The sequence below is a fragment of the Otolemur garnettii genome, unplaced genomic scaffold (genome assembly GCF_000181295.1).
Source record: "Otolemur garnettii isolate 467f Iridium unplaced genomic scaffold, OtoGar3 scaffold00124, whole genome shotgun sequence".
Lineage (NCBI taxonomy): Eukaryota > Metazoa > Chordata > Mammalia > Primates > Galagidae > Otolemur > Otolemur garnettii.
The window spans coordinates 3456143-3473355 of record NW_003852519.1 but is presented as its reverse complement, the minus strand read 5'-3'; the positions used below and the strand labels follow the sequence as shown (position 1 = coordinate 3473355).

General features: G+C 38.9%; 2 protein-coding genes across 3 annotated transcripts in view; both read left to right on the top strand.

Annotated features, from left to right (window-relative positions):
• The first annotated feature begins 2769 nt into the window (after positions 1-2769).
• SMCO3 (single-pass membrane protein with coiled-coil domains 3) lies at positions 2770-11980 on the top strand. The gene is made up of 2 exons (XM_003797785.3): positions 2770-2831; positions 11287-11980. Exon 2 carries the CDS (start codon positions 11303-11305, stop codon positions 11978-11980), a length of 678 nt encoding a protein of 225 aa, XP_003797833.1. The 5' UTR covers positions 2770-2831; positions 11287-11302.
• Positions 11981-14389: 2409 nt separating this feature from the next.
• Positions 14390-17213, top strand: part of WBP11 (WW domain binding protein 11) — a 17453-nt gene continuing 14629 nt past the window's right edge. The window contains exons 1-3 of one of the 2 annotated variants that reach the window (XM_012810077.1): positions 14390-14517; positions 16329-16440; positions 16955-16986. In XM_012810077.1, coding sequence (XP_012665531.1) covers positions 16377-16440; positions 16955-16986 — 96 coding nt within the window. In that variant the 5' untranslated portion in view covers positions 14390-14517; positions 16329-16376. Of the gene's footprint in view, positions 14524-16328; positions 16441-16954; positions 16987-17213 lie in introns of both variants that reach the window. The other variant, XM_023517901.1, reaches the window with a different exon arrangement.

The window sequence follows — 17213 nt, the reverse complement described above, 5'->3', positions numbered from 1 at the left end:
TTTTTTTTTTTTTCAGAGTCTCATGCTGTCAGCCTGGTTAGAGTGCTCTGACATCATAGCTCACAGCAACCTCAAACTCTTGGCCTTTAGTGATTCTCAAGCCTGAGCCTCCCAAGTAGCTGGGACTACAGGCACCTGCCACAGCGCCAGGCTGGTTTTTCTATTTTTAGTAGAGGTGGGGGTCTCCCTCTTGCTCAGGCTGGTCTCCAACTCCAGAGCTCAAGCAATCCATCCACCTCGACCTCCCAGAGTGCTAGGATTACAGGCATGAGCCACTGCACCCAGCCTTAGGTAGGTTATTCTTGGAAACAGTCATGAAATATATGGTTTTTCAGTTGAGCTTTAAGGAAAAGACGTAGGCTTTGAATAAAAGAGAAAAGGAAAGCATTCTACCTGAAAGAACCCATCAAAAGAAAAGTTACATGCACATACATTTGGAGACATCATTGACCTTTCACTCATTCACCTCCACCCTCAACCCAGGAGTCAAACTTGTCAAATCCGCCTTTTTGATTCACTTGGAGTCATAGGACTCGAAGACCTATGCTAGGAAAATGTGCCTCCTGCTTATGGTTCAGTTCTGACTCTTGATTTGACACAAATGCTGACCTTAACCGGGGGGGTTTAAGAGGTTCGAGTTGGTTATCCTTACACTGACAAGGCTCATTATAAAGTCAGCATTATTTCTAGTTCTTCTCTGATAATTCTGAAATAGGGACAAGTACTGTGTGCCCAGCTTTCCTGCTTTGTTACTAGTCATACCCAAGTTTGGCAAGGGCAGTTAGGAGACAAAGGAGAGGTTGAGTAGGTAGTAGGTAAACGTTGAGAAAGGTAGAAACGGGGGAGAAACAAACACCGCCTTAGGGACAACGGGTTATACGGTACACCCCAACAATACTCTCTTCAGAAATAAGATACAACTGTTTCAAGATAGGGTGACTGACATCTCCTATCCAGCCACTGTGGACAGTGGAGTTGGTGACCTACGCTTTATTCTCCATACCCACTAATCTAGTTTATAGAAAGTGACCTTCTTGAAATCCAAACCTCTGAATATTATGCCATAATAAAAAAAAAAACCTTCAACGACTTAATATCACCTACACAATAAAATATAATTTTTTTTTGAGACAGAGTTTCACTTTGTTGCCCTCAGAAGAGTGTCGTGGCATCATAATTCACAAAAACCTCAAACTCGTGGGCTTAAAGGACCCTCTTGTCTCAGCCTCCTGAGTAGCTGGAACTACAGGTGCCTGCCACAATGCCCAGCTACTTTTAGAGACAGAATCTCGCTCTTCCTCAGGATGGTCTTGAACTTGTGAGCTCAAGCAATCCACCTGCTTTGGCCTCCCGGAGTGCTAGGATTACAGGTGTGAGCCATCACGCCTAGCCCAAAATATAATTTCTTAGTATGGCATTTAAGGCCATAAACTGCTCTCAGTTTTCCAGTATCTATCTTCCCTTAACTGCTTTCATATTTACCCATATATCACCAGCACAGTGGATTAGCTTTGTTCCCTGAGAAGGCTCTACAACTCCTTGCCCAGCTACTCTGCTCCCAGTGCTCCTTCCATCTGCATTTTCTCCTCCAATACACCATCCCCCGCACATCTGTTGAAATCCTACTTTTCATCCATACCTAGTTCAGATACAATGGCCACGCTTCTTTACACGGGGCTCTAAGATATATCAAGGGCAAAAATACCCACTGGGGTAAAAGTAAAAAATTACACCACTTGGCCCTTCTTTGAAATCACAGGGCAGCAACTTTAGATTTTACAAATCTCTTGTCTGGCATCTTGGTCCTGTACTCTCTACCCACCCACACCCCCCTCACCCCTGTCAGGAGTTACTGTTCTGAGTACAAGAAGAATAACGATCATTTCATAAGATGTTGCCACACACCAGCCAGCGTGCCAAGTGCTTGATGTGCATGATCTCATTTAGCCCTTACAACAACCCACAAGCGTAATACAGTACGCTAATGGAAACACTTAATTAGGTTAAGTGACTTTCCTAGGGTTACATGACGAGGAAGTGGTACTTCGAGTGCACAAAACAGGACTGTCTGATGCTAAAGCCTGTCCTCTTTCCACTAAGTTAAACTGAGGCTGAGTGCCTTTGCTATAGAGAAATCAATGGGGGTTAGGACAAAGTCCAGAGGAAGAAGCTTGGAAGACTCTGACTCAAGCTTTAAGGGAAGGAGACAAGTTGGTCTTTAAGGCTTTTCTATAGTCAAGACAATTTACCAACATAAGAAGAGAGGTAATGATAAAGAGAACTCCCCTCTTCCAAGAAGAGCAAAAAATAAAATAAAACCTTTGGCAGCAAATATCTGGGTTTGTATCTCTCGAGAACCTAAAGAAAGCAGTTAGCAACAGACAGAGGTACAAATGCAACAGAAGCTAAAGGAAACTTAGTATCTGGAATAGCCGACAAGATGAAATTTCAAAACATGATAGCTGCAATCAAAGAGCCATCTTCTCTATTGGATTGAATTAGCACAGATGTGCAGCACTTTTCAATAACAAACGTTTGTTAGAGAACAAGCAATTAAAAATACGTTGTACTATTCTATTATTCTTTCTTATATTACTTAAAACAATATACTGAGTTTATAGATTGTTACTATAAGAAACAGAAGGATTCTGAGGACTAAGCCATGCAGAAATAGCCTATAAACCAGACAGGCAGAAGGACCCAGCAGAGACCAGCAAAGCCCGTAAGTCATCACATTCCGTCAGAAATATCCAGATGAAACCAGATGAAAAAGCATTTCAACAATACTGCTAAACCACCGCGGGGAGTACAGAACTCACAAACACAGCAAGGTAAGCAATATGAATATTTCTATTAGTATTGATATCATCCTCTGCTTCCCCGTAGTAAAGGGTATTTGAAGGAGCATGTGTCTTGAATCCTAGCCATAAAAAGTTAAAGTAACAAAACAGTTTTCCTACAGGAGTCAGGAATTCCTTGTGATTCTCTGAAGACACCAAGGAAGAAAGAAAATTAACGGCTTCTAGCTCTGGTTAAATCAGAAAAGAAGGGAAGCAGTAAAGACATCAATTTTAGAAAGACTGAGTAAAAGGACATCTGTAAATGTGTGTTGTTTATATGGAGAGTAACGTTTCCTACTGTGTCCTTGACACTGATAGAAGAACTTACATCCCTCTGTGAAAGAATGAACGTGTGGTCTAACACTAGCTAGTACCCAGCGCTTATACTTCTTCTGTGTTACATCACGTTAAAATACCACTGGGCATTTGCTCTGCATCTCCAAGTAAATTACTAAATTTATTCAATAATAAAATTATTTTGAGAGAAAGGAACATTGCCTATTTGTTTCTTCAAGTGCCTCAAAACATACAGTAGAGACTTCTCAAGTGTGCCTTTGATAAATGATTGGTATTCCGCACTCTGGTCAGAAATATTCTTTATATTTGAGAAAATATATCGTCACATCTTAATTGACTTCTTTTTTAAATTAAAGGCCGTTGTTTTGATTTGAATTAAACATGACTCGAATTAGTTAGGAGCTGTTCTTTTTCTCCTGAAAGGCTCCCAACTTTACCTATACCCTATTTCCACACTCCCAAATAGGGAAAGCCCCATGACAGCAGGACCCAGTCTGGACAGTGAGGAAAAGTTACAGGGGCAAAAACACAAAGCCTCAGAAGGCACTAATGACCAAACACAGACAGTCAGACAGGGGCATGTGTTTACATTTTGTCTTTCTTTTTCTTGTGATTATGACAAAAAGTTCAAACATACACAGAAGTGAGCACAGTACTACTGTATAATAAATTCCTACACACCCATGATCCAGCTTTAAAAATTATCAAAATAAGGCCAATCTCATTTCCTCTATAACTTTACCCACTAGTCCTTTCAGATAATTTGGAAGCAAATCTCAGAGGCCACATCATTTCATCTTTAATATTTTCAGCATGAATTTCTAAAGTGGCAAGAAGAACTCCTCTTTTTGAAATGTAACTTTATGCTCCCCAGTTCAACAATATTTAAACAGGACAATATTTGACTTTGAAAGAGAGTCAGTATTCTGGTATAAAAATTTACTTTTGTTCACTCTGGGAGGCCGAGCCTTCAAAACCAGCCTGAGCAAGAGCAGGATCCCTTCTCTACTAAAAATAGAAAAGTTAGTTGTGGTGGGTGCCTATAGTCCCAGCTACTCAGGAAGATGAGCCAAGAGGATCTTATTTTTCTTTTTTTTTAAGCCCAAGAGTTTGAGGTTGCTATGAGCTACTATAATGCCACAGCATCATATGCCACTCTACCCAGGGAGACAGAGTGAGATTCTGTCTCAAAAAATAAATAAATAGTGAAAAATAAAAATTTAGTTTTGGTAAGAAGGTAAAAGCTTTTAGAATATAGTTTGCAATACATGTCAAAAGTGCTAAAAATTTTAGTTACCTTTAGTTACATAATTCTAGCTACTTATCCTGTAATAATTCTAGCTATTAATCCAGATGATGGAGGGGGAGAAATCTGTCTCTTGCATTTAGAAGATCGTGATAGTGAAACAATTAAGCGCTTACTAAATTATGGTAAAGATATGGAATAGTTTATATAACAGATGAAATGGTTATAAAACTAGAAATATGAGAAAGTGTTAAGTGAATTAATATAAGATGAATTTTATTTGCACTATTATTACAGCTTTGTAAAGATACTTATGCATATAAACAAATGTTGGAAAGAAATAAAAAAAAAACAAAAACAATTAAGATGGTAGGCTTTTGGATGCTTTGTCTCTTCCATTTTAAAAACTTTATGTATTAGTGATAAATACATATTAGTTTTAAAATACAGTAGAATCTCTGTAAGGTGACCACCCAAAGAACAGTAACTGTTCAACATATGGAGGTAGTCAACACAATGAACTAGGTCTACTGTACTGATAGTACAGTAATGCCACATACGTAAATATCTGTCGTGCATGTCTGGTCTATGAAAATTAGGTCTAAGGAGGCGGTCAGCACAGGAAGGTGGTTAACATAGGGAGGTGCTCTCTATAACCATGGAGATTATACTGTACTTTGTTTCATCAACCCTTTCACTTTTAATTTCTCCATGTTATAATTCTACCATCTATCAAAGCATATATCATGTTGCTTTCTCCACGAAACTTTCTCTGATCACCTCAGTATTAGTTTCTTTTTCAATTTCTGTAGCGCTTGACAGTCAATGTACTACTGTTACTCATTAGTGTTGTTTGAATATATGACAATCCATTTTCATTGGTTCCTTTCCTGGAAAAACTAAAACAATTGTTTAACATCACTAATAAACATTAACTTTTAAATAAGATTATCAATAATTTTCTACTATATCTTCTGTGCACTTTAATCTTGAATGTTTACTACTCAGTTCAAAAAAATTGACATGCTCAAGTCCAACAAGCATCAATTGCAAGCTGATCTTTGTTTCTATTTGAATTTCCTAAGATGGGCTGATCATTGGTATTGATCCTTCCAGATTTTTTTCTTGTCATTTTTATGAAATAACAAGTCACAGAGTGGGAGGCAGCAATCAGCCTGTTGAGGCCCCAGGCTTAGAAGCATGAATGGAAGCTTTGAGGCATGATGGTGGACTCTGAGAAGAGAGCAGAGCAGAGGCAGGAGTCCTCTGAAAAAGTCTTGCTTTTGGAGAGAAGACCCAACTCCATCCTTGGCCTAGAAGACCCTTGCTGTCTGGCCTCTCAACTTCACCCTAGGACAACTTAACTGGCCATTTTTCTATTTCTGCCACCAGACGGCTGTGCCCTGTGGTGCTTCCCCTCACCCATTTAACTCCTCCTTGTCCTTGGGATCCCAGCTTGAATTGGCCCTTGTTTACTAGATTCATTTCTCTTGTTAGATGAGAACTGTATAGACATTCCCATTTATACTATATCTCTGCCCCACTCCTGCCTGGTCTCCTGGGTTTTAGTCCCATACACTCCAGTCTTTCCTCCTTTCAGGGGCCAAACAGGTCTTTCTAAAGCACAAAGCTGACCCTATTCCTCCCTTGCTCAAAGCTCCCAGATGGCTCCTTAGTGCCCTTGAGAGAAAGCCCGGGTTCTTTATTACAGCCCTCAGGGCCCTGCATGGTTTGCTTTTGCCCCTCCTCTGGACTCATGCCCCTCTACTCTCTGCCTCTTCCCTTTGCACAAGTCCTTCTGGCCCCCTTGTTATTCCTCTGTTGACAGAAGCACTCTCTGGGCCACAGAACTTTTCTGTAACCTCTTCCCATGCCTGTTAACTATCATCTTTCAGATCTCAGTCCTCAGGGAAGTCTCCTCTCCTCCCTCTGACTTAGGTGTCTTTTATAAACGCCATCACAGTGCCCCATTCTTTTCTTCTGTGGAATTTAACACCCTTGAGATACACACTTAAACACTCGCTATGTATTTTGAGCACTCCAGTCCAAGAAACTTCAAAATCTGAAGCTTTTTGCATTCTGACTGGATGCCTTCGCACAAATGGGAAATTCCACATATAAGTACTTAACACAAATTTTGTTTCATGGACAAAATTATTAAAAATATTGTATGAAATTTTAAAAAAAGAAATAACAAGTCAGAGATTTCCAAAGTTAGTTTTAGAAACAGAAGTCTCTCATCAATTAAAATTTTACTTACCCAGAGCCCAAATGTGTAAGAAAGCACACTGCTCCAGCCAAGGCTCAGGTGAACTAGGCGTCCTAGAGCTCAAGAGCGCCGCCTGCTGGCCAGAGACTCCCCAGCAGGCTGCTTCTGGGCTCCAGAACTTACCTCAAAAACCACTAAAGTGAAATAAGCAAGTAATAGTACAAACTCTGTACAGAACCAGGCGGTAACTCCTCAAATACAACTCTTCATTGACAGGAAACATTAATGCATGTTAACTTAAATTACATTGAAGTCCAAATTTTCCATACAAGAAAGTATAGTTAAGCAGAGCCAGTTTACACAGACCACTGTGCTCCTTGCTAGTACCACAATCTGTAAAAGTCACCAGGTCATCGTGGAAAACAGCATATGGGGAATTGTACATGGCCCAGAACTCCTCCCAGAGAGCACATATAATATAATATAATATAATATAATATAATATATTGCTTGTAAGATATCACTTGCAGTGGGCCTGAGTAACAAACATGATTTTTATTTAAGAAGGGTGACTCTGATTAACTGCAGGATTTTTCTTTTGCTAAGTGATCAGTTTGAGAGTTAGAACCAAATTGTTAAGGACAATAGTGGAAATAGTGCACATTGCCAACTGTGGTTCACGTGGTGTTTGACCTCTCCTTAATTATCAAGCAGATATTTAAGTGTATCAATTTGAAAGGGTACAAATTGTTAACCTTCTCTGGATGATCAAATGCCACCATATGGCCATAGTGTCAATATGTACTATAGTGTGGGCTGTGAAAAAGTTTGAATTTTCGTGAGTAAAATATCAGGGGTACCTATAATTTTGTATGGCATTACTTTCAACTCAACATTGTAGTTACAGATCTGTCTTAACTCCCCAGCTAAATTAGAAATTCCAAAAAAGCAGGACTATATCTTTTTCATCTTTGTATGCTTTACAGAATGTGCTTAGCATACAACGTTACACACAGTAAACGCTACCTATTAAATTGTTACTGGACCAATAATTGCTTTCTTTCAGGATTTTTCAAACCTTCACCTGTCCAGAACACAATTCAGTGGTTTCCACCTTCAGTAGCTCCCCACCACTCATCTTCCTTACGCTCCAGTACCTCTAGTATGCCTTTTGGGTGTGGAATTCACCTTGAACCATATTCACTACTGCAGCTCAGATACACCTGAGCAGGTATGGTGCTAGGGCTTCTGAAAGGAATTTTTCCTTTTTTTGCATAAGGAATCTTCTCCATCACCCACCCCAAGGAAAAAAGCTAGGAAAGTAGGCCTGACTCAGAAAAATTAAAATCTTTTCATTAAAAGGGAAAAATAATTTTGAGCACCTTATGATGTCTCTTACTCAAACTTGTTATTTGAAACAAAAATCACGGACTGATGTCTACATTCCACAAAGAAAAATATCAGAGCACAATGGCAAGGGCATGAGCATTTAAGGGGAGAGGAGAAGAAATGTCACCTTTGTAGTTGAAAACATACTAAAACTTTCTTCATTTTATTAGCTACTATTTCTTTTCTTACACTTGGCTCAGGGCTGTTTGCTCATTTAGGTATTAGATTATTAATGTTTTTCTTATTAATAGTAATACGCTTTAGAAATTAATGCTTTTTCATTTTTTCCTGCATTTTTCCCAGCTTGCTTTCAGTTCTTTTTACACAGCCATCATCTTTGTTGCTTAAAGTTTTTACACTGGAGGGGCTTGGTGATTCACACCTGTAATCCTTAGCACTCTGAGGGGCCGAGACAGGAGGATCCTTGAGCTTAGGAGTTTGAGACCAGCCTGAGCAAGAGTTAGACCCTGTCTCTACTAAAAATAGAAAAATTAGCCAGGCACTGTGGCACACCTGTAGCCCCAGCTACTCAGGAGCCCGAGGCAAAAGGATCACTTAAACCCAGGAGTTTGAGGTTCTGTGAGCTAGGCTGATGCCACAGCACTCTAGCCTGGGCAACATAGTAAGATTCTGTCTCAAAAATAAATAAATTTTTGCATGAAACTTTGTTTCCATTTGTTTTAGGCTTATAAAATCCTCCTTCATACAGACATTTGGAAATTACTCAAATTTTTCTAGGTGCTTTATTATTTGATTTTTCACATTTATTATGCACTAATAACTTTTTTTTTAACTTTTAACTTTAAAGACTAGCCCATCATGACAAAACCACTTAGAGAGTAATAATTTCAATTATTATTGATTTGAGGTTCTACATTTATTTTTATAAAATGGATAGAAGAGTCTGCTTTCGAGACTAATTTGTTCCATGAATCCATCTACTTTCACACTGTCCAATACAGTTTAACCTTGTGTTTTTATGAGGTCTTAATATGGTATGAGTCCCATCATTCCTTTTCCTGAAAAAAACTGTCTCACCTGTTTAGTCTTTGATACGTTTTATGATTATGTTGATGTGACAAAACAGTAAGTTAACAGAAAAGGAGCTGACCACTAAGAAGCATTCAACCTCCCATCCAAGAGGAAGGGTCATTTTTCTATTTGTCTATTTCAGTTAGATAGAACCTCACACCGTTTCTGGAAACTATGCCCTCATATAATGGTATATAATAACTGCTAAAGATACTTTCCATTTTTCCAGGATTAGTAAGATGCCGCTCACCTAAATATTGGAATAGGGATAGTTGATTGTCTTCTGAATTTGAAGTCAGAAATTGTAGTTTTCATTCATAAGATCTGAAAAACCAGGACCCAAAAAGAAGATAAATATTTAATGGAAAAATACTGAAGAAAAAAGAAAATTCAAAGTCCAAATTTGTTATCTAATTGCAGTTTGCAGCCCATTAGTGAGTTTCTGGAACATTTACTAGAACCTCAACGAGCAATGTCTTTAAATGGGATTGAGTTAGAAACGTTTTTAAGAATCATTTTGTGGAGATTTGTATCTGTCACACGTGTATGTGTTTTGTGCACTGGATCTGGATCAAGAATAACAAGACATTTCTGTCCATCGTAGTTTATTCTACCAGAAGGTTCTAGTGCATTCTTCTAAACTGAACAACATAAATGGTTATTTATATTCCTAATCCATTTTAGAAAAAAATTTCCATTTCCAAATTATATCTATGTGAGTTGGAGGATAGGTTATTTTCATATTTACTTTCTTGAGAGAAAAACATCTTCATTCTCTCATCCCACATTTCCCAGATGCCCTACATTTAGACTGAGAATCATGGTGTTTGAAGACACGGGGCCCAAATTAATCCAGATGTTGATTACTCAAATAAAGAATGTGCCAGTTCCGTTATGAATATAGACAAGAGGACTTCATTTTTGTCATTCTTTTCTCCCAAGACTTTAATAGAAAAACAAAAGTGCCAGGAACACAGAAGTCTACTTAAGGTATGCACATCGAATAACATATTGTTTGTACTGGGCTCAAATTTGGAATTTTTACCCAAATAAACTCTGAAGAGCATTATTGCCTTTTTTCTCTAAATGGCACTGTACTTTATTCATCCTATGGTGGATTCTATGCTTTAATATTTTTTAAAAACAGCATTATTTTCTTTCTGACACTAACTCTGGCTTGTCTAAATAATGGCCAAGCACAATATATAATTAACTCATAAGCTTTGAAAATGGAGACTCGATCACAGTCCTAATTGTACTGTCCCTTGTATAGTGTCCACCTTCTTTTCAAATGAAATTTTATCCATTCTTGAATACAGTCCCTTATTGGGAGAAATTGTTTAAAATATTCTAATATACATGTGCTGCTTTTGGGTGTCCCTTAGGTTTAGAAAACAAATAGTTTGCCTGTAAAGAGATACAGTGATTTGTTAATGTTTAATTAAGATAACCAAGTATATAAGTACAAAATATAACCCTGAAAATTCAGAGATTTTAATATTCTTCTGACCCTGAATACCAATTTAACTGTAAATGTTAGGTATGTCAGTCTGGTAGGTGAATTCAATGTGGGGACTAAGCATTGGGCTAATTAAAGAGCACTGGTAATCAAGGGCTAACCATTTCAAACTGGGATGTTTCAAATAAAAGTTATTAAATACTCCCTAGAAATAATCATGTTTATTTATTAACAACTAAATGCTTGATAAACATCAATATTTTCAAATATTCCCACCACCACACAAATCTAATACCTTATGTATCAATGGATTATATTGTTACCCATATCTTCCATACACTGACTCCAAGTTTCATAAAAATAATTGTTCGAAAGAACCTGGTGAAGCATGAGGTGGGTCATGCCTGTGATCCCAGCTACTAAGAAGGCTAAGGTGAAAAAAACGCTCAAGCCCAAGAGTATGAAGCTACAGTGAGCTATAACACCACTGCACTCCAGCCTAGGTGACAGAGTAAGACCCTGTCTCCAAAAAAAAAAAAAAAAAAAAAAAAATTTTTATTTTGACCACGCATGGTGGCTCAGGCCTGTAATCTCAGTATCTTAAAAGGCCGAGGTGGGAGGATTCCTTGAGCCCATGAATTTGAGACCATCCTGGGTAACATGGTGATAAGAACTTCGTGAGTTTCCTGAGAAATTCCTTATATAGCATATTGCTACTTTGCTATGCATGAAACACAAGATTTTCTTCTAGTCAGATGTGCAGAAGCAGGTATTTTCCAAGATCTTTACTGAAAATTTACCGTTTTGTTTTCAGAGATCATATTTGAAACATGGCTCACAGTGACTTCCTCTACCCAGACAACCCAAAGAGGCGGCAGGAAGTAAACCGTCTTCACCAGCAGCTCCTGGACTGCTTATCTGACAGCTTCCATGCCACCAATAAGTTGACTGGGGTTCTAAATGTGCACTTGGGGTGCAGGCTGGCCCCCATTGAGATGAAGAGAGATGGGACCATCAAAGAAAACTGTGATATCATCATCCAAGCCATTATGAAAATCCAAAAGGAACTGCAGAAGGTTGATGAAGCACTGAAAGACAAACTAGAGCCAACCCTTTATAGAAAACTCCAGGATATTAAGGAAAGGGAAACAGAGAAAATTGCAATAGTACAGAAGGTGATCTCGGTCATTCTAGGAGAAGCTACATCTGCAGCCAGTGCAGTGGCTGTAAAACTTGTGGGCTCAAATGTCACAACTGGCATAATTAACAAGCTGGTCACTGTGTTAGCTCAAATTGGTGCTTCTCTCCTTGGCAGTATTGGAGTTGCTGTTCTTGGCCTTGGCATAGATATGATCTTCCGTGCTATCCTGGGAGCAGTGGAGAAAACGCAGCTTCAAGCAGCCATCAAAAGTTATGAGAAGCATCTGGTAGAGTTCAAATCAGCCTCAGAAAAATATCATAATGCCATCACTGAGGTCACCCATACAGTAAAACGACAAATGAAATGAACAGTCATTTTGCCACTGGAATATTTTTCTGCTTCGCTCTCAATAGTGCTTGCTGCTTTAATTAGGCTCATTCTCTTTGTTTCTAATACGCATTTAAATAGGTAAGCAATTTTGAAAGGGGAATTGTAGATGCCAAAAACAGATGCCTTTTGTGTTTTGAATCAACCATAAATGCCTAGATCAGCTGGTGCTAGACCCTGCAAGGTAAAAAATTACATCCCAGGATGTTTTCTCACCCTGCTCTACCAAATCGAGGTTGGTGTAAATGCTACTGCAGAGAAAAAAGTATAGGGGTTAACCTTTTCCTTTTCTAATTTCCAGCAAAACTCCTTAAAATTTACACTGAATGCAGAGACTTTCATTTCTTCCACTAGCTTCAAACATTATTCGGTACTTACAGGACATACTTAGCAAATTCTGCCTAGACCAAATCCCTGGGCCTTAAATGGAATAGAAATATTACCATATTTTTGACTATCAGACTAAATCAAATTTTCCATAAACTGGAAGAGATTGAAAAATGGTTTGTAATAATTTGCTTTAATGATGAAAGGCTGCCACGGATCTGTAAACTTCTAATTATACAATGTAATCTGGATGGTAAGAAAAAAAAAGATAAAAAGTTAAAAATAAAAAGATAAAGGTTCTGTTTCTATAATTGTAATCAACTCTGATCAACTGTGATGGTTAAATATCACTCAAGTGAATGTTTCAACACTCTGGAACACATGAAAAACAAGCACGTAAACTACAGCTATACATGCATAAAATGTTATTTAGGAAGTAGGATACAAAGTCACTACTCTTTAAGAATTTGTCATTTATGGCATTGTGGGGGGCCCCTGTAATCCCAGCTACTTGGGAGGCTGAGGCAAGAGAATCGCTTAAGCCCAAGAGTTTGAGGTTGCCGTGAGCTATGACGCCATAGCACTCTACCAAGGGTGACATAGTGAGTCTCTGTCTCAAAAAAAAAAAAAGGCCTAATGGTTCAGCTGAATCTCTAGAGATGGAAGTGTTTGTTTCCTAAATTCATCATCTTTGAAGGGGAGAAAAAGGGGGTTCTTTTAGTACACACTTACAAAATCATTAATAAGCTGTTGATGTGAGAATGTTATAGTTGATTCTTGCATCCAAGTACAAGAAGTAAAAACTGCTCCACATACTTTGAAAATTTTCATTAGCTAGACGAAAGACTTTTTAATTTTTCCGACGTACTCTTTATTTTTTCTCTCCTAGGATTGGTTTTTTTAAGTTGGTTGCAAAATTTAGTTCACCTTCAAAAATTAAATCTTAGTTTCCTTATTACTGGTTTATCAGTTTTAACCTACAAATCTTGTTAATTGCTTTCTGAAATTCAAATTCACTCTAAGACAAAGGTTAGTTATGGGACCAACTTTATACCATTAAGGATACACAAATATTATGCTAAAAATTAACATGTACCCCCACTAAAATTCTGAAATATTTTTAATAGATATTAAGAATGGGCCTATTTCTAACCGATTTTCCTATAAGGGATACATTCAGATTACGATAAAAAAAAATTACCAAGAGTGTACTTCAAGCATAGGATTTTCAGAGTATTTAAACTTACCTTTAAAGGGAAAAGATGGAGGGAGAGTCTTAGGGAAAGAGGGGTCAGAAGGTAAGGAAAGGATGAAGGCCTCAGGTTAAGGGAATAATACCGTGTGTACGGTGACATCATAGAGGACACCTGGCTGGTGAAGACCAATCGGGAATTGAGCCAATACATACTGACCTCGCCACTCACAAATTTAAAACTGACTGTATATCCCCACATTACCTCTTCAAAACACACACACACTCCTGTAAATTAGCAATTTGGGACTTTAATACTGGCACTGATTTACTTTTCGGGTCTACCAACGCTGTGTGTCTACCAATCCCTTTTAAATCTCCACAGGCATCAGCCACCCACGAGTGTAACATGATGGTTGCAAAGCGCGTTCAACTCAGGGGAAAGTGTTATACGGGTACTCGTTTTCCAGGGCAGACTCTCCCAAAGGATTGCTCCTGCCTACGTCATAAGAAACATGAAAATCCAAAAACTAAGACAATTCCAGGACACAGAAACATCCTAAAACACCGATACATCCTCCGAATGCGCCGGTCTCTGACGATTAAGCGCTGAACTTCGGCTCGGCAGGGCAGTCAGCCAATCAGAGAGCAACTTCCTTCTTGTTGTTTCTATTGGACTAGCTAAGTGTCAATCGATGTGGCGTCTTCACGTACGAGGCGGGCTCTCAATACCCGACCAATTGGGTAATGTGTCGAAGCGGAAAAGACTCTGGTCCTGGGCTTCTTGGGCGCTCTCTATGGTTCCAGGACAGAACGAGGCTAACAGACGCCGGCTGAGGGGATAGGAAATGACGTAGGGATTGCGGCGGGGCGCGAGGTTTCAAGATGGCGGTGGCTGGGTGGTTGACCGAGAGACTGACTTAAAGGCCCTCCCAAGTAAAAGAGGCTGGGAGTCTTCCCTTCCTCGCTTCTCGCAGCCCTGGGAGCCCAGCAGAAGTGTGAGTGTACGGAACTTCTCTACTCCGCTTCTTCCATCTCTCGCGCCCCTTCCTGCGCCTGCGCGGTTGCCTCGGGAACAGCAGGCCGCTTTTCCCCGCTCTTCCTCGCCCGGGTTGGGGTCTCCTGGATCACGGACTGGGGGCTCTCCGTGAGCCTGGGGTGGCGCGGCGTCCAGCGGTTATGCGCCTGACTTCGCCCGGGTCGGTTAGGACTGCTTGGGTTTGACGTCCTGTAACCTCGAGTCAGGGTCAACCGTCGCTATGGTTTCGGCAGTTGGGGGCTGCTCTTGCCTCCTTTGGTGTACCTGGACCCTGGTCCCACTGAAGCTTCTTTGGCTATTTAGGGTTCGCCAACGTATTTTGGCCTGACAAAAATGTAATTTGTGTAGACTAGGGCTGCAGTGTTTTCTGTAAAATTCCCTGTAATTCATATGTTTTGTGTTTCCGTTGTGAGAAAGGAGGGTCAAAACATGAGCCTGAGAAAAGAAAGCGCAAAAGACAACAGGCAGTCAAAGATAGGCGATCTTGTGTTCTAATTTTGCTTGTTCCCACCCTTCTCCACCGCCTGCTCCCCTCTCCTCCTCAACCTCCAGTTTTTCTGAGAAGGAATCGCGTGGCAGGGTAAAGTAATAACCCCTGGAACAACTCTGAAACATCTAGTGGAAATCGAGGTAATGAGTGTCTGCTTTCAGACACTTTTCTGTTTTCTATAAACAGATTTTTCAACCTTGATTATTGGAAAGACTGAGTTTCAAAAGCTAAACCCCCTTGCTTTGGAGTAAGAGGAAGAATTTATGTAATAATGTATTATGTTAATAGAAGTTTTTGTTTGGTTTGGGTTTTTTTTTGCAGTTTTTGGCCGAGGCTGGACTTGAACCTGCCACCTCCGGCATATGGGTCAGGCGCCCTACCCTTTTGAGCCACAACCGCCGCCTGTTAATAGAAGTTTTAGTATACAAAATACTCTCCCTCAAACACAATTATTCTTTTTAGTTACTTTAAAAAATCCAGATCAAGAGTTAAGTACGAGTAAGAAAAATATATATCTTTGGGGGAGCTCTTAATATGGTACTAATTTTGAATATTTGCATTTTTAGTTATGTTTTGAATTCTTGAGAGTCAAGAATTGTATGTATCTGAATTAGAATAAAATGTTTAAATTAATGAGCTGTCTCAAAGTGTTAGGAATGGACAACATACATGCCAAGTAAAACCATAGAGGCAAGTGGAGTGGGGTAAGGTATTTGTCCTTGAGCTAATTATCCAGTTAACCCCTTTTTAAAAATTTCTTTATATTTATGTATTACCCTGCATGTAAATAAAGGGAGAAGGTAAAAAAGGACTAATGGTTTCTCATGTTCGTGGTCTGTGCCATATTGTTAAATAGCATTATTGTTACATCTAGTTGATTTTTTTCAGTTTTGACAAAGTTAGTGCTGTGATCCTTAGGAAAAAAAGTTGTATTGATGAGTCACTGATATTTAAAGTCATCTTCACACCTGTTGTTTCTGAAGAATAAGAACAATCTAATTGTTTATGGTCAAGATAGTTGAGGCCGTCTTTCTTGAACACTTATCAAAACTAAGGAAAGAAGTCAGGTACAGTGGTATACACCTGTAATCCCAGCTATACTCGAAGCCAAGGTGGGAGGATGGTTTGAGCCCAGGAGTTCTAGACCATCTGAGCAACACAGTGAGACACCCCCCCCCCCAAAAAAGAAAAAAGACCTTAGAAAATTAAGTATTAAAGAGTTTATTTTTAGAAGATTGGTAGAGCTATAAGAGATACAAGCTCTTTCTTCATCTTTGCAGGTTTTTTTCTTTTTCTTAATGAAAAAGTAAAGCACACAGATTGTCAACATGGGACGGAGATCTACATCATCCACCAAGAGTGGAAAATTTATGAACCCTACAGACCAAGCTCGTAAGTGTCCATTAGTGTGGTATGACGAAGTAGAGGAGTGTTAAAAATTGCAAATAGTAGGAATCTATTTCATTCTGCTTAATTACAAGATTAGCAGTGATAGGAAGAGTAAATTGTATAAAGTTCCAATGTTCTTAATAGCACATGATTAAAACTTTAAATATGCAAAGAAATTAGTACACTTATTTTTCAGATTTGATTGGCTTGCAAAGTAGAATTGGCTTTAGGCTTTCTTTTGTATTTGGAATTTTGAACAAATTAATTTTGTAAGCTCTTGTTTAGTATTTTATGTTATCTTTTTCCTTCAGATGCATAGTTACTTTTGAATAAACATAAAAATGTCTTGACATTTTCATTGTCATATCAGAGTGGGTAGAGAGGCAAAGATGCTGCTAAATATTCTACAGTGCATAGGATAGCCTCCCACAATAAAGAATTATGCGTATTAAATTAGAGAAAATGCTAATGCTCAAGATTTAAAAGTTGTATTATCTCTCCCTCCCTCCCTTTTAAGGAAAGGAAGCCCGGAAGAGAGAATTAAAGAAGGTATGATTTTAGAAGCATCCTATATAGGTTTAAGTGGTGTTTGGAATATCTTGTGATTCAGAATTTGTGGATTTCAGAATAATATTTCCCAGAAAAAAATGCCATGTGCTGCGTATAAAAACCATGAGACTTAGTAAGCCAAAAATTAGAAACTGAGACAAAGTAATGTTACAAATAAGCTCATTAACATTATTGACTACCGGCTCGGCGCCTATAGCTCAGCCGGC

Excerpts from the sequence above, each read along its gene's own strand:
- SMCO3 (XM_003797785.3), top strand. The coding sequence starts at position 11,303 with ATGGCTCACAGTGACTTCCTCTACCCAGACAACCCAAAGAGGCGGCAG.